The sequence below is a fragment of the Rhinoraja longicauda genome, chromosome 20 (assembly GCF_053455715.1).
Source record: "Rhinoraja longicauda isolate Sanriku21f chromosome 20, sRhiLon1.1, whole genome shotgun sequence".
In the NCBI taxonomy this organism is placed as follows: Eukaryota; Metazoa; Chordata; class Chondrichthyes; order Rajiformes; family Arhynchobatidae; genus Rhinoraja; species Rhinoraja longicauda.
The window spans coordinates 34,008,422-34,028,204 of NC_135972.1; the positions used below are offsets into that span (position 1 = coordinate 34,008,422).

Genomic DNA, 19,783 nt, shown 5'->3' on the forward strand with positions numbered 1-19,783 from the left:
CTCCTCGCCCAGCCCTACTGTCCAGGCCGTCGTCGCGGCCCCCGACTCGTATGTTGAGATTCTGGCGGAGTTTCCAGAGCTGCTCATTCAACGTTTCGACACGTCTTCGGCCAAGCACGGCGTGGTCCATCACATCCGCACCGAAGGCCCTCCTGTTTTCGCTCGGGCCAGGAGGCTACCGCCAGACAAACTGGTGGTGGCACGGGCAGAGTTCAGGAAGATGGAGGAAATGGGAATTGTTCGTCAGTCTGACAGCCCGTGGGCCTCGCCGTTACATATGGTCTCCAAGGCATCTGGGGGGTGGAGACCATGTGGCGATTATCGGCGTCTCAATGCTGTCACCACGGCTGATCGCTACCCCATACCGCACCTACAGGACTTTTCATCTGGGCTGGAAGGAGCGGTGGTGTTCTCCAAAATCGATTTGGTGCGAGGATACCACCAGATCCCGGTGCGACCGGAGGACATACAGAAAACTGCAACGATTACTCCGTTCGGGTTGTTTGAATGGTTGCGTATGCCTTTCGGTTTAAAGAACGCGGCACAGGCTTTCCAACGACTGATGGACCGCGTGGGCCGGGATTTACCCTTTTTGTTTATTTATTTAGACGACATCCTGGTTGCCAGCACCTCAGTACAGGAACACCAGGCCCACTTGCGGACCGTTTTCCAGCGGCTCCAAGACCACGGGCTCATAATCCAACCCTCCAAATGTCAATTCGGCCTTCCTGCTCTTGATTTTCTAGGGCACAGAATTACCCCTGCCGGCGCCTCCCCTTTGCCCGAAAAGGTGGAGGCTATCCGGGCATTTCCTAGGCCCACCACAGTAAAAGGACTACAGGAGTTCGTAGGCATGGTTAATTTCTACCATAGGTTCGTTCCGGCAGCTGCGCGAGTCATGCGCCCGCTTTTCCAATGCCTTGCAGGGAATCCGGTAGAGTTGATATGGTCCCCGACCGCAGAGTCGGCTTTTACAGCAGCTAAGGCAGCTTTGGCAGACGCCACCATGTTGGTCCACCCGAGCCCCTCCGCCCCCACGGCCCTGACGGTTGACGCCTCTGACGTGGCGGTGGGCGGGGTTCTGGAGCAGCAGGTCGGTGGCCGTTGGCAGCCTTTGGCGTTTTTCAGCCGGCAACTAAATTCGGCTGAGCTGAAGTATAGCGCATTTGACCGAGAGCTTTTGGCCCTCTATTTAGCTGTTCGTCATTTCAGGTACTTCCTTGAGGGCCGCCCATTTGTGGCCTTTACGGACCATAAACCATTAACATTTGCTTTTGTCAAATTGTCTGACCCATGGTCGGCCCGCCAGCAGCGGCACCTGACTGCTATCTCCGAATTCACCACCGATGTCCGTCATGTCGCGGGTAAGCTTAATGCCGTTGCTGACGCCCTGTCTAGACCTGCTTTTCCCCCTATTTCGGCGGTGGACTGCGAAGTGGATCCCCAAGAGCTTGCGGAGGCACAGCTTCTAGCGGATACCGCTTCGGCATACCAGTCCACCACTTCGGGATTGAAGTTGGCCCAGGTAGCTTGTGGGTCAGAAGGCACAAAAGTCTGGTGCGATGTTTCTCTTCCCCGTCCCAGGCCGGTAGTACCGCCCTCCCTTCAGCGCCGGGTTTTCGATGCCATTCATGGGCTGGCGCACCCGTCCATCCGCTCCACCTCTGCTTTGGTAGCAGCTCGGTTTGTCTGGCATGGCCTACGGAAACAGGTAGCGGGTTGGGCGCGTGCCTGCGTTCCCTGTCAGACCGCTAAAGTCCAGCGCCATGTCCAGCCCCCCGTACAGGATTTCGAGGTCCCGGCTGTTCGTTTTTTCCACATCCACGTGGATTTGGTCGGTCCTTTGCCTTCCTCCCGGGGCTACACCCACCTCCTCACGGTGGTGGATCGGTTCACCCGGTGGCCAGAGGCTTTCCCATTGTCTGATATTTCGTCAGCGTCTTGTGCTAGGACTTTGGCCCTTCATTGGGTAGCTCGTTTCGGGGTCCCGGCAGTTATTACCACTGACAGAGGCCCACAATTCACTTCGTCCCTCTGGGCCGCGCTCGCAGAACTGTACGGGTCCAAGTTACAACCCACGACTGCATATCACCCCCAGGCAAATGGACTCGTAGAAAGGTTCCACCGCCAACTTAAGGCGTCCCTCAGTGCAAGGCTTGAAGGCCCGGACTGGGTAGACCAGCTCCCTTGGGTTCTTTTGGGCATCCGGACTGCTCCTAAGCTAGATCTCGGTGCGTCGTCCGCAGAGCTAGTATATGGCTCGACACTTCGAGTACCCGGAGATCTGTTTCCGGACCCTTCAGACCAGCTGCCTACAGTCCCATCAGTGTTAGCATCTCTCCGGGAACGGGTGGGCTCCCTGGCTCCAGTTCCGACTTCACGTCATGGGTGTCCCATGGTACATGAACCGCCTTCCCTGAAGGACTGTGAGTTCGTTTTTCTGCGAAAAGATTCCCATCGCGCCCCGTTGCAGAGGGTCTATCAAGGGCCGTTCCAGGTTTTGCGTAAGGGAACGGCTACCTTCACCTTAGACATGTGCGGCAAGAGTGAGCTCGTCTCGGTGTCCCGGCTCAAACCTGCACATTTGGATCCGGATCAACCAGTCCTGGTCGGTCAAACCCCTAGGAGAGGCCGACCTCCGTTAGTTCCGCTCAGTCCAGGACCCCCCGTTCCGGTAGTTCCTCCAGGACCTCCCGTTCCGGCTGTTCCGCCAAGTCCGGAACCCCCGGCTCCTGTGGTTCAGGCTGTCCCTCTCCGTACTCGTTATGGTCGCGAAATCCGGCTCCCTGCTAGGTTCCGCACCTCGGGTTCTGGGGGGGGGTCATGTAGCGACCATAGAGAATGGTCCAGGTCGTTGAACCCTCGGATTGGCCAGCGAGGTCACGTGTGAACGCGACCATGGGGATTGGTCCAGGGAGCGACATCGCTGATTGGCCAGCGATGTCATGTGCGCGTTTGGCGCCCGAAATAGTTAGTTCGGCGAAGTCTTCGAAGAAGACAGTAAGTTTTTGATGGTTGTCCTTTACCTTGTTGTTTAACTCTGTATTCGAATATTGCGGCTGCAATAAACTTCTTCTACAACCAACAAGTTTCCGGACTCGCCATAATGTGAACCAAAAAATAAATGACTTTACTTGGTTAGGCGGTTAGAATGTTGCACGCAGAATTGACTCTAGAAGTTTCAAACCTTTTTGCTACGCTGTGACTAAAGAAGCAGTATTGTTAGAACGGCAAGGTCTGTTTTTCTTTATATAACCCAAATGGCCTGTTTTCTCTTTGCTCTCCTCTCAACCCCTCTCTCTCTCTCCTCCCCCCCCCCCCCCCCCCCATTCCTCTCCCACCGTAACAGGTTTTCAATTTCTTTGTAAGACGGGTAAATTAGCAGAATAGAACTTCTGAGTATTCTGTACCAGAAACTGATACAGGGATTATGAAATATTTTGACAATGAGTTGTTGCTTCATATTAGTAAGGATAGAGAGCTTATTTATCTCAAGTTTAAAAAAAATGAAGTTAACAAAAAGTTAATAAATTAAGGCTAATTGGATTCCTTTAGACAGTCTAATTCATTCTTGTACAGTCAATCCACTAGGGTTTAACCAAGTAGAAAGTTGTTTTTGTATGTTTAAAATGCTAAAATGTTGAAGAAATTTTGCTAATTAGAAACATGTCTTACAAATGATTTGTTCTCAACACATTTAAAGCATGGCATGAAGCACATTCTGGGAAAATTGTGCGATTATTCATTTAATAGTTCTTGTTAGACTAACAAAGAAACCAAGAATGAAATCTTTATTCCTTTTAAATAAGACTGCAGATAGCAAAGATATATGGCAGTGCTCTTTCAAAGCCTGGTATAGAAATGAGGCTGTGTCACAGTGAATGCAAACGTTGGTCAGAGCAGCAGTCACATCAAAAGCATTTGTACAAAATTTAGAGTGAATTTAAAGCCCATTTTTTCCAGTGAGACTTTAATGGTTTCAACTTCAAAATCAAACTTTGCAAAACAAATCTTTTATTCTGGTCAGTGAATATTCCGTTGCTTAGTCAATGCTAAACAATGTGACTTTAAAATAAGAGTCCACATTCCTTAAATGAACTGCCAGTAACTGTGTTTGGAGCTGTTTTTTTATGAATACTTTGTAGTAATGACTCAAGGTAAAAGTAGAAAAGCATTCAATGTTAGGAAATTGCAATCCAATACCATGTAATTTAAACCTGCAGTTGCTTATCTTGCGGTAAATGACATACAGATGGGCAACTCTGGTCCTTGTAGCCTGTGTGCACAATTGGCCTTTTTATATAAATACACATTTCTCAGTAAAAAAAGTATTATTTGACACAGTTTTATTTTTGTACACCTTTCCCTTTTTATACATGTTTCACTGATGCTAATTTTTGAGCAAACTGCATCTGTCACACAATTTGTGCACATGCTAAAAACTTTTACGGAAAATAAAATGAGAGGAAAATCAAACAGCTTTCCTCTTGTGCTTACTTTCTAATTGTACTCCTGATCATTTCCCCACTCCATTTTGAGAGGGTGGAATTTCGGATTTTCTTGTGACTTGATATGTCAGGTCAGTTAGTATCTCCCCAAAATCCTGACTTATTTATGCATTAATATGAGCCAATTATCAGGCTATTGGACTGTAGTGGTCATCACAGTCAAACGGGATTAAAATATACATACATCAGTTTGTGAACAGGGAGTGGGATTCCTGCTGTTTATCTTTGGGTTCTCCCTAATGGGTGTTTAGACCAATTGCAACACCCTGAGTAGTCTTGCTCAATTAACTGGACACATTCCAGGTTTCAAATTTGGGATATAATTGATCAGTTTAATAGCTAATTAAATCATAAATGTATGTGCTAATCTATCCTGTATTTCCATAGGATTACATTTTGGGATATGAATATTGCATGATAAATTTATTTAGCAATACATTTATGTAACAGACCATAAACCTGGGAATATTTGATCAGATGGTTTTTTTTGGTTGTGTTCAGAATTTCATTGCAAGGATATATTTAAAAACGATATATTGCCAACAGTAAATATATGGAAAATTCTAAGTGGACCCGATGATTAAAGGTTACATTCATGGCTTTATTTCGTTTAGTTTATTGTCACGTGTACCGAGGTACAGTGAAAAGCTTTTGTTGTGTGCTATGCAGACAGCGGAAAGACAATACATGATTACAATCGAGCCATTTACAGTGCATTGATACATGACAAAGGAATAACATTCTGCGCAAGGTATAGCCAGCAAAGTCCGATCAAGGATAGTCCGAGGTCACCAATGAGGTATATAGCAGTTCAGCACTGCTCTCTGGTTGTGGTAGGATGATTCAGTTGCATGATAACAGCTGGGAAGAAACTGTCCCTGAATCTGGAAGCTTCATTACAATTCTATAAACTGCAGCATGCGGCCATATAAAATATCACAAATCACTACGGAGAAGAAATATATTGAGATAAAAAACAGCTTTGTTTTGAGCTGATTCGTTTAGATGTGCAATTATCTTGTCTATCAGCTTCTGAAACATTGTGAATTAAGTTATCAGATAACAAACTAACTATAAAATCCTACTGTGTTTCACTCATTATCACTGTTAATCCCATTGACAACTGCTGGAAATGTTGTGTCTGCCTCACATGACAGTTTTTTGTTAAGTTAATGTTGGCATAATTCTATGTTATGTAGAATGCATATAAGTACTAAATTGAAACATCCAAATTATTTTGCTTGTAAAGCCTATTTTGTTTTCTTCATTCTCCTCCCCCCCCCCCCCCCCCTCCATTTCCCTTCTTATACACATATCCTTCAGACAAGTTTAAGACTTATTTGAAGTTAAGTTTCCCCCAAGGAATGCTGCACGATTGGGTAGGGGTTTGAGAGGCTAGATTGCCCAAAGTGGGAACTGGAAATGAAGAGGGACATGGTGTAAAGAAAACAGAATATATTAACAAAAAAAGAAATGCAAATGATGTCCAAGCCTGTGTCACCACAATTTCCCTCTTTTGTAAAGTTGTTCAGCATGGAAATAGGTCCTTTGGACCAACTCATCCATGCCAACCCAAATGCCCCATCTAAGCTAGTCCTATTTTCCCGCATTATGTCCATATACCTCTAAACATTTCCTATCCATGTACCTGTTCAAACATGTTCAAATATATTTAAAATGTTGTTATACCTACCCCCACTAATTCCTCTGGCAGCTTGTTCCATATACCAACCACACTCTGTGTAAAATTATTGCCCCTCTGGTTGCTATCACCTTAAACCTATGACCGCTTGTTCGCTACTTGTCTACACTGGGATAAGGACTGTATTCATCCTATCTATCCCCTCGTGATTGTATTCACCTCCATAAGATCACCCCTCACACTCCTGCATTCCAAGGAATTAAGTCCTAGATTGTCCATTCTCCCCCTGCAGCTCAGGTCCTTGAGTGCTGGCAGCATCCTCATAAATCTCTGCACTCATTCTAGATTAATAATATCTTTCCTGTGGTAGGGTGGCAAAAAAACTCCAAGTGCAGCCTCACCAACACCTCTTACAACTATAACATTTTGTCCCAACTTTGCTCAATTCCCTGACTGATAAAGGCCATTGTGCCAAAAGCCTTCTACCATCTACCCCATGTTCCTGTGATGCCACTTTCAGGGAACTATTTATTTGTACTCCTAGATATCTCGGCTCTACAACAGTGTTTCTTAAACTATTTCAGTGTCATTCACCCTTGAGAGAGAGCTAGATAGAGCTCTTAAGGACAGCGGAGTCAGGAGGTATGGGGAGAAGGCAGGAACGGGGTACTGATTGAGAATGATCAGCCGTGATCACATTGAATGGCGATGCTGGCTCGAAGGGCCTCCTCCTGCACCTATTGTCTATTGAGTCTTTACCACAAAATTTCATTCACCCTCGACTAAATTTTCTTATGTTTTTTGGTAATTTTCATCTTATTCTCCCTTGTGTATAATTTTATATATATTAAGTCATTCACCCTTCATTCGCCCCTCTAGTTTCATTCGCCCCTCTAGTTTCATTCGCCCCTCTAGTTTCATTCACCCCAAAATAATTTCATTCACCCTTGGGTGAACCGTTCACCAGTGTAAGAAGCACTGCTCTACAACACTCCCCAGGACCTTACCACTCACTCACTGTGGAGGTCCTGCCTTGGTTTGACTTCCCAAAATATAACACCTCGCACTTATCTGAATTAAACTTCATTAGCCACTCTTATTGCCCACTTGCCCAGCTGATCAAGATCCTGCTGTAATTCTTGATAACGATCTTTACTGTCAATGATACCATCTACTTTAGTATCATCTTATCTACCAATCACCATTCTCATCCAAATCTTTGATATAGCTGACAAACACCAATGGGCTTTGTACCAAACCCTGAGGCACACTATTAATCACAGGCCTTCAGTCCATAAAACAACCTTCCACCACTCTTCCTAAAGTGAGGCCGCTTCACTATCCAGTTAGCTGGCTCTCCCTGGATCCCATGTGATCTAACCTTCCAGAGCGCCTTACCATGTGGAACCTTATGATGGCTTGCTAAAGTCCAATTAGACGAGGTCTATGGTCCTGCCCTCCTCAATCCTCTTGGTCCGTAACTTTTCAGGCTGGCATCCTTTTCTGTATGATCAGAGGTTTCTTCCAACTAAATATTGAAATAGAATGGAACCATTGTATTGTTCCCAGTAACAATCCCTGCTTCCTAAACAGTGATCACATCTGGCAACCGTTAAATTTAAGCAGACCTTAGCATCAAATCTGTGCTTTTACTAAGGTCGCCTATTAGGATCTGGCCACAACATTACCTGTTTGCACACCCACCTTATCTGAACTGCTGCTGGATTGCTGACTCGTGACTTTGTTACTTTGGACTAGACTGTTTCAATGCATTTTTCATTGGCCTTGTTCTATACTCCATTACCTTGATCATCTAAAGCTCTGCTGTCCTTTGCCCTAGTCTATATCCCATTCATCCATCACGTGTGTTTGGTGATGTGTTGGTACTAGTTAAGCAACATCTCTCAAGCTCGACAGAGTCATAGAGTGTGGAAATAGGCCCTTTGGCCCAACTTGCCCACCCAGACCAATATGCCCCGTTTACACTAATCCCATCTGCCTGTGTTTGGCCCACATCACTCCAAACCTGTCCTATCCATGTACCTTTCTAAATGTTTCTTAAACGTTGTGATAGTACCTACTGCAACCACCTCCTCTGGCAGATTGTTCATACATCTGTTACCCTTTGTGTAAAAATAAAGTTGCCCCTTGGGTTCCCATTAAATCTTTCCACCTATGTCCTCTGGTTCTCGATTCCTTCACTCTGTGCATTCACCAGATCTCACATTCCACCATGGTCTTGCCCTTCATTCTCATTATGACCTCCAGGGTTTTACCCAAGTGAGGTGGCTGTGCTCCTTCAATTACGTCTGAGCATTCCTGAATTTAATTGTCAACCTTCCTGGTTAGCCTTGCCTTCAGCCATCAAGGTCCTGAGTTCTAGCATGCCTTCCTTAATCCACATCTGCACCCTCTTGGTCTATTATGAAGCTACTCCAATTAACCTTTGTTCATTCTTTCCTGATATCTCCTTGCATAGGCCTATTTGGTAACTTGAGGCACACCAATAATCTCCAGTCTTTCCACCACCACCCCATGCTTCCTATGGTGAAGCCACTTCTATATCCAGTTAGCTACATCTCTGTGGATCCCCTTTGATCTAACTTTCTAGAGCTGCCTACCATGCAGACCTTTATCTAATGACTTGCTGCAGTCCATATAGATCACGCCAATGGTTCTGCCCTCATCCACCTTCTGGGTCTGTAACTTTTCAGGCTGGCAACGCCATCGTGACGATTTAGTCCATTAAAATCTTACTGTGTGGAAAGTGATGCCCCTGTTTTTTAACAAGTGTGTTCAAGGAACAGCATATATATGGGAAGTAGAAGGGGGTCAAGGGATAGATGGTTTTGTTTAACGGATGTTATGGTGCAAGAGGTGAGAAGAGAAGTAATTGCAGATTACTCAGTCCATGATCAGGAACAACAGCATTGACAAAAAAAATGTCAATTGCAGGAAATTTGTAGTTCCTCCCCTCAGCAGTAAAATACTGTCAAGTCAGGCTGATGAATGGTGCTTTTTAAGAAAAGCACTCTGCTTCAGGATCATGGAAAATGAATGTTGGGTTTGACTGCAGCCCGTAGATCAATATGATTTTTTTTCTTCATACTTTCCCACAACTTTGAATACCATCAATCATTTTAATATTTACTTTTATGAAGGCCACTAATAATATCAAGTATCTCGCTCTGCTTCTCATCGTAGAGTCTCGACTTTAAAACAGGAGTTCACTGTGGAGATGTGTTCAAAACAAATCAAGTCTTATTGTCAAATGCGCCAGTATGTATTGAGCACGGATGCATATTGCTGTGAAATTGGATAGGACCAATTATCGCTCTGTGGAATGATTTTCATCGCCACGTATCTGCAGTTGGACTGAGGAAAGCTGGAGAACACGACAAATTTGGAAACAAGATTGAGGGTCACTCCCATTCCTCCTAGTAGTTGATATTGTGTCAAGAGAAAGTCTTGCGGGCGTCATGGTGGTGCAGCGGTAGAGCTGCTGCCTTCCGGCGCCAGAGAGCCGGGTTTGATCCTGACTACAGGTGCCGTTTGTGGGAGTTTGTGTGTTCTCCCCATGCCCACGTGTGTTTTTCCCAGGGTGATCTGGTTTCCTCCCACACTCCAACGACGTAAAAAGGTTTGTAGGTTAATTGGCTTTGGTAAAAAATTGTAAATTGTCCCTAGCATGATAAAATAGCGCTGGTGTACGGGATCGCTGGTCGGTGCGGAGGGTGGGCCGAAGGTCCCGTGTCCATGCCGTATCTCTAAACTAAACTAAACTCAACTAAAATCTCGGAAGATAAACACCAAGTACTGACTCAGTTACAAAAACAAATACTTTAAAAAATTTGTTTTTTCATTCCCTCTTATATTAAGAGATGGACCAAGCTACAATTCTTGCATACTTCATGTGGAAACAAGCAGAATTCTGAACATACATGTCATGTTACCTTGAATAAATACACATATTTTGGGTGTATCTAAATTCAGTGTTTCATGCAGAGAAGGAAGGTCTGCCTAGTTATAACCAACATGAGCTATGAAAGGAATATTTTTCTGTATTCTAATTTCCCTGCAATAATCTATTTCAGCAACATGATACTTACATCATAAAGTAATTACAATTATTTAATACATACATAGAAATTGTGCCATTTAATTGCACGTTAAATACAAGATTGGGAAACTGACAATCACAGTTAGAACTCAATAATGGCGGGTTTGTATTATCCATAGCAATTTAGATAGGTTTTTTTGCCGTATATCCCAGGGTGCAATAAAATTCCCTGTTTGGATGTAGTTCATAGAGTCCACAACATACGTGAAAATGATAGATACAACAATGGATACAGCGATGGTTGCAAAACAGCAGAATGGTGTAAAGATTGGAGTGCAATCTGAAGTAGCATGATATTCAAAATTTATGTTTTCTTTACAGTAGTTCAAAGTTTTCATTTCTGCATGTGAGTGTTTGCACTGATCAGTGCAGTACGATTCACTAACTTTCTGTTTGCCACTAAACTTGCCTAGTCAGTAATGGCTATTTGGGAAAAGGCCAGCCAAAATTCAACTAGGGTTCCTTGTACAGCTTTTGCTTGTCTGGCCACACTATGAAGGCCTATGTGGTGTGGGTGGGAAGAGAATTGGACACGGCTAAGTGATGCACTCATAGATGAAGAGCCAGAGAACACTTTATTTCACGAGAACTGGCAATTTAACTTTGAAAGACTGGAACAATTGGAATTATTGCCTTAAGGAGTCCTTCGCTCAGTCCGCCTTAACCAACCTGATCTCCCGGTGGCTGAGCACTTCAACTCCCCCTCCCACTCCCAGTCTGACCTTTCTGTCATGGGCCTCCTCCAGTGCCACAGTGAGGCCCACCGGAAATTGGAGGAACTGCACCTCATATTTCGCTTGGGCAGCTTGCAGCCCAGCGGTATGAATATTGACTTCTCCAACTTTAGTTAGTTCCTCTGTCCCTCTCTCCCCCTTCCCAGTTCTCCCTCTATCTTCCTGTCTCCACCTATATCCTTCCTTTGTCCCGCCCCCCTGACATCAGTCTGAAGAAGGGTCTCGACCCGAAACGTCACCCATTCCTTCTCTCCTGAGATGCTGCCTGACCTGCTGAGTTACTCCAGCATTTTGTGAATAAAAACCTTCGATTTGTACCAGCATCTGCAGTTATTTTCAATTGACTTTCATGAACTGTGGAATCGGACACAGGCCACATTATTTTTAAACTTATCCCTTTAGTAATCACTTTAAAAGCACTATTTGAAGTGGGTCAGAAATATTCCCAGAATAATTGGAGCTGCAGGTAAAATAAAGATTTTTTGAGGCCAAATGTATGTTAAAAAGTGTGGATTATTGGGAATGAAACAACTTCTCACTATTAGTGTGTGGAATCTTTTGGGACATTTTGTCATTTTGAAGGCACTGTACAAATGAAAATACTAGTTGGAAGATGTCCTTTGCCTCATTGCAAAAATAGTAGATTTAATTTGGTGGCATTAGAATTTCAAAGTCTTGTGGTGTTGAATATAATGAAGCAAATACAGAAGAGTGTGGGATTGACGCTTTGCTTGGATGAGATTTGTTGACATTTCTGCATAGAAATCTACCGGCGGCGCAGCGGTAGAGTTGCTGCCTTACAGTGAATGCAGCGCCGGAGACTCAGGTTCGATCCTGACTACGGGCGCCGTCGGTATGGAGTTTGTACGTTCTCCCCGTGACCTGCGTGGGTTTTCTCCGAGATCTTCGGTTTCATCCCACACTCCAAAGACGTACAGGTATGTAGGTTAATTGGCTGGGCAAATGTTAAAAAAAATTTGTCCCTAGTGTGTGTAGGATAGTGTTAATGTGCAGGGATCACTGGGCGGCGCGGACCCGGTGGGCCGAAGGGCCTGTTTCTAGATTAAATATTGGTGGAAATGGGGGAAGCAGGCAGTAACCTCGGCAAATCCAAAATAGATTAAGTGGACGAAAAAAATATTAGGACAGCAGCAGGTTATAATTGAGATTTTATCTGTTTGAGCCAATTGATTGTGTTATTATAGAAAAACAAAGAAATCCCATGGAGAATTATTAAAAATTAGAATGACCAATATCACTTTAAAAATTTGTTTCTTTCCTACTTAAAATGTTGTTTGTACGTTACTGCTCGATTTTGTTGAAATCATAAGAATTCTGGTATAAGTGGCTGACAGAAATTGAGAAAAAATAAAGACCACTGTTGTTAGTTTCTCCAGATCTTCTCTACATCGGCGTGACCAAATGCAGGCTCGGCGATCGTTTCGCTCAACACCTTCGCTCAGTCCGCCTTAACCAACCTCATCTCCCGGTGGTTGAGCACTTCAACTCCCCCTCCCACTCCCAGCCTGACCTTTCTGTCATGGGCCTCCTCCAGTGCCATAGTGAGGCCCACCGCAAATTGGAGGAACAGCACCTCTTATTTCGCTTGGGCAGCCTACAGCCCAGCGGTATGAACATTGACTTCTCCAACTTTAGATACTTCCTCTGTCCCTCTCTTCCCCTCCCCTTCCCAGTTCTCCCACTGTCTTCCTGTCTCCACCTATATCCTTTCTTTGTCCCGCCCCCCTGACATCAGTCTGAAGAAGGGTCTCGACCCGAAACGTCACCCATTCCCTCTCCTAGATGCTGCCTGACCTGCTGAGTTACTCCAACATTTTGTGATACCTTCGATTTGTACCAGCATCTGCAGTTATTTTCTTACACGGTTGTTAGTTTGGTTTATACCAGATTATGATGTAAAAAGGCAGCTCAGATATCTTTGGCTTTGGTGTTAAGCAGCTACAAAGATTTATTCAAATAGTTTAATGGAAGTAAATTAAAACTTCATATTTATGGTATAGGATGACCTCTCTCTATTCAATCCAAGCTAATCATATAAAACTACAAGGAAAATATTTGTTAATATGTTTTAATATTTTGAACAGTTTTGCATTATGATATGCCTGCACTTTTTAAGAAATGCCCCCAATCATTCTGCCATTGGAATTATTCTGTGTGGTGCACCATTTCCTCATTGACCTGTAATTTGACTGAGTTATTGAGTATGTAAAGTTGGAAGCATTGTTTTTATCTAAATCTCCCAAAAGATTCCATACACTAATAGTGAGAAGTTGTTTCATTGCAATGGTCCACCTCCTCCACACACTTTTTACATACATTTGGCCTCAAATATTCTGGGTATAAATACTGGGTAATGTTCTGGGTATAAACCTAAAGAACCTACGCACTGCTCCCAAGTTGCTCGGTTGGTTTCCTAAATGGAGGAAGAGCAGTTCTACAATCCATGCTGAATAATATACATTTATCCATTTACCTTTCAATCCAGTGGGATGCTCTCTTGTGCTTGCTTGACCAGGAAAGTCCAATTCTGTGATGCTTTGTTCAAACTCACTCAGTGAGATCTGGCAAGATGCTGACAGACGATGTCACGTGACGCCATTATCCCATTTGTGCCTTAATTTCCACAAGGATTGATAAAACTGAAATATTACCGTTAATCCATTTGGCCTCACCTCGCCGTGACACTTTGTACCAGTATTATTTTGTACCAGTCTCTTCAGGGATCAAGAGAGGCTTTGGTGATTTTGACACGAGGAATTTAAAATAGTCTGCTTACAACCAAGCGAGCACCACTCTTTACTTTTAATGTGAAGTTCACTGTTTTGCACTGTTGTTATATTCTCGCGCAAGATCAATGTACACACGGCAAATGCTTTGGCTGCTACACGTTGTCACAACACTGGAATCACCTGGCTCTTTTGCTGCAGCCTTGACTTGTAATTGAAGAATAACCAACAGTATTCTCCTGCTCAACTTAGCACTGCATTGGGGACTAGTTTGGCAATTGAAAAATGAGTGCAGACGCTGTGCTGTGGACATTAGCCAAAGTCATTACTCAGCTTTTAACCTGGAGTGGTTCTTCTCCCACATCCTCCCTTTCCAGGTTCGCGTCGGGATAAAAAGAGCTGCAAGGTGGCCTTCCCCCAGCAGGAGTTGAGGAAACGCCTGACAGCCCAGCAGTACCGCGTGACTCAGGAAAAGGGGACGGAGAGGTATGACTTAACTGAGTGAGAAAAATGTAGCGCCTGAATAATGCAGCGTCTGGACTTTGAGTGATTAATGGGCGCTGAAGGGACCAATATGGTCTGACCACTTCCATTTCACATTAGCTTGAAGGTACATGCCATATTAGAAAAATGCAGCACAGGAAAAGGCCCTTTGGCCCACAATGTCTGTGCCAAACATAATGCTAAAATAAACTCCTCTCATCAGCATACACATGATCCATATCTCTCTATTCCCAGCATAGCAATGTGCTAATCTAAAAGCCTCTTAAATGCCACTATTGTATCTGTCTCTGCCAACACTCCTGGCAGTGCGTTCCAGACTTTCACTGCCATCTGTGTGTTAAAAAATGCCCCCTCCATCTCCTTTAAACTTTGCCCCTCTCATCGTGAAGCTACGTTCTCTACTCCCTCTACAAATCTGGCATCTAATCAATAGATCCAATGTTTGTAGGCATGTGTCATGTGCGCTATAGTCCACTTAAAAGCTGTAGTCCACTTAAAACCTCTAATCTCTAGATACAGCAACCAATATATGCTCTTCCTGACTTCATAATTAAACTATGGGGTCTCTGGGATCAACACTTAATTACTTCAAGATCTTTTTTCATTATCCACCAACACCCTCCCCAACACTACAACTAATATTCCATCTATATACGCCTGGATAGGTTGGATGTGGAGAGGATGCTCCCACTAGTGGGAGAGTCTTGCATCAGAAGCCATGGCCTCAGAATAAAAGGACGCACCTTTAGAAAGGAGTTGAGGAGGAATTTCTTTAGTCAGAGGGTGGTGAATCTGTGGAATTCATTGTCACGGAAGGCTGTGGAGAACGTCAATGGATATTTTTAAGGTCGAGATTGATAGGTTCTTGATTAGTCAGGTGTCAAGGGTTATGGGTAGAAGGCAGGAGAATGGGGAAAGGTAGATCAGCCATGATTGAATAGTGTAGTAGACCTGATAGGCCGAATGGCCTAATTCTGCTCCTACAATTTATGAACTTACAGAACTGCAGATGCTGGGGTTACAAAAAAATGAGTAAGTGCTAGAGTAGCCCAGCAGGTTATGCAGCTTCTCTGGAGAACATGGTTTTGGGTCGTGGCCCTTGTTCGATCTGCACGTTTTGTAGTGCAACTGAATATTTGCACCTAGTTGATGTGTTCACCATTATCCATTTATTCCCCCTTTTTAATTAGATGGTTTAAGCGCAAAGTAGAGAGCGAATCAACTTTTAGAATCACGTTTCCAAGTCTTTTCTATTTTGAGAATGTCCTCCGCATTGTTGTTAAACCTCTTGTACACGAAGCAACAAAGTAGTAGTTTGACAGCGTCTTGGAAGTCTCTCTAGATACTAGAATAAACTAAACACTGGGGGAGTGGACCACTGCCAATGAGCAGTTTGAAGGTGGTCATTGTGTGTTCAGAAGCTGGGCTGCCAAAAGAAGGTTGTGTAATTAAGACTTTTTTTTTTTTTAAAGCACATGTGGAGAAAGTATTGGTTCATTTGCGGTTGGAATGTCAAAAATGTTCAATAACTGCCCTCGCATGTCTTTAGTCCCTGGAACCGAGCCCTCAAATGTTTTTTTTTTTACAAACCTTCCTCTCTTCCAAGTCAGTATTTGGAGAGTAAATTGAGCCTCTCAGCTGATTTTTACTGCAGAGCTGACATGCCAAGGATAACCATTTTGTCAGGTTTATACAGTATACCCTGGCACATGCCTTTAGGAACATCAAATCCAAATGTATTGGTGATGTAACTGCTTGTTCCTATTCAAAGAACTCTTTACAATGCATGGGGTCCCAGTTAATGGGCTATATTTTCTTCCTGTCACAATATATGATTTGAATTTCCTAAAAGTGAGTCATTGACACAGTAACTCCAGAAGTGCATTGGCACTGGACCTTAGCATTTACTCTCGGGTTCTCGGCCAAATGACATTTTGCTACGCAGCAAACTGGCAGAATGATTCTGTACAAATGCAAGGACTTCTAGGTATTTTTAAAATCATTTGTAAAATGGAAACTAGTGGGAGAGGTGTGGAGAAAGAAACAACGTATAGCTTTTTCAAGTATTGTAATAATTTTATTATTATTATTGTATTGTAGTGTAAAAAAGTATTGTAATAATAACTTAATTGTAATAAAATAACATTTTTATTAATTCCCTCTATTCACTATATTTTACCTTTAGTCCATTTGCAGGAGAGTACACTTTATACAAAGACAAAGGGACCTACAATTGTGTTGTTTGTGGGACTCCCCTATTTACGTAAGTACAAAAAAAATTGTTGCCATTATTAGGCAAATTGATTATTAAAAATTTGTACCATGTGATGAAACCAACAATTATGTTGAAGGATAGGCACAACATGTTGGAGTGACTCAGTGGGTCAGGCAGCATCTCTGGGGAACGTGGTCAGGCACAAAATGCTGGAGTGACTCAGTGGGTCAGGCAGCATCTCTGGGGAACGTGGTCAGGCACAAAATGCTGGAGTGACTCAGTGGGTCAGGCAGCATCTCTGGGGAACGTGGTCAGGCACAAAATGCTGGAGTGACTCCGGGTCAGGCAGCATCTCTGGAGACAAGGAATGGGTGACGTTTCGCTGAGTTACAGTATTCCAGCATTTTGTGTCTATCCTCGGTGTAAACCAACATTTGCAGTTCCTTCCTACAGATTACATTGAAAGGTTGTGCAATGATTGTGCTCTTATGTTACTCTGACCCCACATTCAGGATGATGGCTGTAATTGTGGTGCATGAGAGAAACTTGGGAGACAAACACACAAATACATATACATAAACATAACACGCATACATAAATACATTCAAGTCAAACACAAGTGTAACAGATAGAGCAAAGGGGGAAATCTAGTTCTCAGTATAGTAGTGCATCAGTTCCACAAAGTCCAATGCCCACAATTGGGATGGGGTGAATTGGACAGTATCCTAGTCTATGGAAGGACCATTCAGAAGCTTGATAACGGGGGAGGAAGCTGTTCCTGAGTCTGGTGGTGCATGCTTTCAAGCCAGATGGGAGCTATGCGAAAAAGGAGTGACTGGGGTGGGATAAGTCTTTGATTATGTCGAGAGTGAGGTGTGCATGGAGGTAATGGTGGCAAGTCCGGTCTGTGTGATGGATTGGGCTACATAAACAACTATCTGCAATTTCTTGCAGCCTTGGGCAGAGCTGTTACAAAACCAAGATGTGATGTAACCCAATAGTATGCTTTCTATGGTTTGTCTACAGATGATTGTAAAAGTGATTGGAGACATTCGGAATGTCATGTCTCCTCACGAAGTACAGGCATTGGTTTATCTTCTTGGCTGTCGCATGGTTGGTTCAAAACAGATCCTTGGTTATTTTAATGCAGGGGACTTGAAACTCTCCTACCATTTCCACTTCGGTCCCATCAATGCCGATAGGGGCAAGTACTCCACCATGCTTCCTAAAGTCGACAATCGGCTCCATAATCTTGTTGACATTGAAAGAGAGGTTATTGTTCTGACACCATGTTGCTAAGTCCTCTGTCTCCTTCCTGTACTCTTAGCTTCTCATTGTTTGTGATTCAGCCCACCACAGGTGTTATCATCTGCAAACTTGCAGATGGAGTTAGACATGAATTTGACCGTACAGTCATGAGTGTGTAAGGGGTATGAGAACACATACTTTTGAGGCACCATGGTGAGCATTGTTTTGGAGAGATGTTGCTATCTGTCCTCATTGATTGTGGTCTGTGGGTCAGAAAGTCAAGGATCCAGTGGCAGAGGGAGGTGCTGATTCCTAGGTCCAGCAGTTTGGAGATGAGATTAGATGGGATTATGGTATTGAAGGCAGAGCTATAGCCAATAAATAGGAGTCTAACTGGGCGATCGCCTCGCGGAACACCTTCGCTCAGCCCACGTGAGCCAACCTGGATCTCCCGGTTGTTGGACACTTTCATTCTCCTTCCCATTCCTACACAGACCTTTCTGTCCTCGGTCTCCTCCATTGTCAGAGTGCGGCTAAATGCAAATTGGAGGAACAGCATCTCATATTTCGCTTGGGCAGATTACAGCCCAGTGGTATGCATATTGATTTCTCTCACTTCAGGTAGCCCTGGCATTCCCTCCCTCTCTATCCCTCCCCCACCCAAGTCACACTAGCTTCTCATTTTCAACCCTACAAACAGCTAACAATGGCCAGTTTCCTTTATCATCGTAACTTTTTTGCATATCTTTCATTCATTGTTCTTTATCTCTCCACATCACCATCTGTATCTCTCATTTCCCTTATCCCTAACCAGTCTGAAGAAGGGTCTCGACCCAAAACGTCAACCATTCCTTCTCTCCAGAGATGCTGCCTGTCCTGCTGAGTTACTCCAACTTTTTGTGTCTATCTTCGGTTTAAACCAGCATCTGCAGTTCCTTCTTACGCAAATAGGAGTCTAATGTAGGAATCATTGTTGTGTAGATGTTTACAGAGATGAGTTTTGGGCCAGGGAGATGGCTTCTGCTGTGGACCTGTTGCGATGATACTGCAAGTTAACAAAATCATATATTAAGAAATTTTAACGCTAAACAGAAGCTGGCGAAGGATGCAGTTTTAACCTCGTGTATCTCCATCTGCTTCTCAAATGCATGGAGCAGTTGAAAGGAATGTTATAGGCTGAGAATAACACTGTCTGGATTATCGCTGTTTCCCCTTTCAAACATTAAGGGTTCAGCAGCAAGTATCTAATTGCTATTGAAAGTTATCTTGATTTAGTAATAAATAGAATCTTTTCATTTTAAAGCTCTTGGCCTTTAGATTTTAGCTGCACTCTGTATTCACCAAATTTGCTGAGAACATTTATCAATCAAATAATATGGAGATGCAAGGAACCGCAGATGCTGAAATCATGAGCGAGGCATAAAGTGCTGGAGTAACTCAGCGAGTCAGGCAGCATCTGTGGAAGGAATAGATTGGTGATGTTTCTGATCAGGACCTTCTTCAGACTGATTGGTCTGATTCACCAGACTGAAAGAGGGTCCTGACCCGAAACATTGCCTATCCATTCCCTCTACAGTTGCTGCCTGACCTGCTGAGTTACTGCAGCATTTTGTATTTTGCTCAATTAAATAATATGCTTATGTGTGAGTAATGTTTCTGGTTTGGATTTGATATACCTGACTTTTGACATGACCTTTCCATTATGTTTGCATAGTACTAGCAATGAATTAGCCACTTCTTCTGCACGATCTTCATGTATGCTTCCATTTGAAAGTCATCTTTGGGATCATGAATGCCCCTATTTTTTTTGGCGGGTGGGGGGGGGAAATGTGCCAAGTGTCCCTGGAGATCCATAAATCTTTCCACTCACACGTGTGGTATGATTTACACTACACCTTGTCTGGAATACTCTATATCAAAACTAAAGATTCCATTCATTTACGTTTTTAGCTGGTGTATATCGATTGAAACATAGAAACATAGAAAATAGGTGCAGGAGTAGGCCATTCGGCCCTTCGAGCCTGCACCGCCATTCAATATGATCATGGCTGATCCTCCAGCTCAG

At 43.7% G+C, this 19,783-nt stretch overlaps 1 protein-coding gene across 4 annotated transcripts in view; it reads left to right on the forward strand.

Moving 5' to 3' along the window:
- The window catches only part of msrb3 (methionine sulfoxide reductase B3), a 117,710-nt gene that overhangs the window by 30,306 nt on the left and 67,621 nt on the right, over positions 1-19,783 (forward strand). For all 4 annotated transcript variants that reach the window (XM_078416645.1, XM_078416644.1, XM_078416646.1 and 1 more), the window contains 2 exons: positions 14,129-14,237; positions 16,441-16,518. In XM_078416645.1, coding sequence (XP_078272771.1) covers positions 14,129-14,237; positions 16,441-16,518 — 187 coding nt within the window. The remainder of the gene's footprint in view (positions 1-14,128; positions 14,238-16,440; positions 16,519-19,783) is intronic.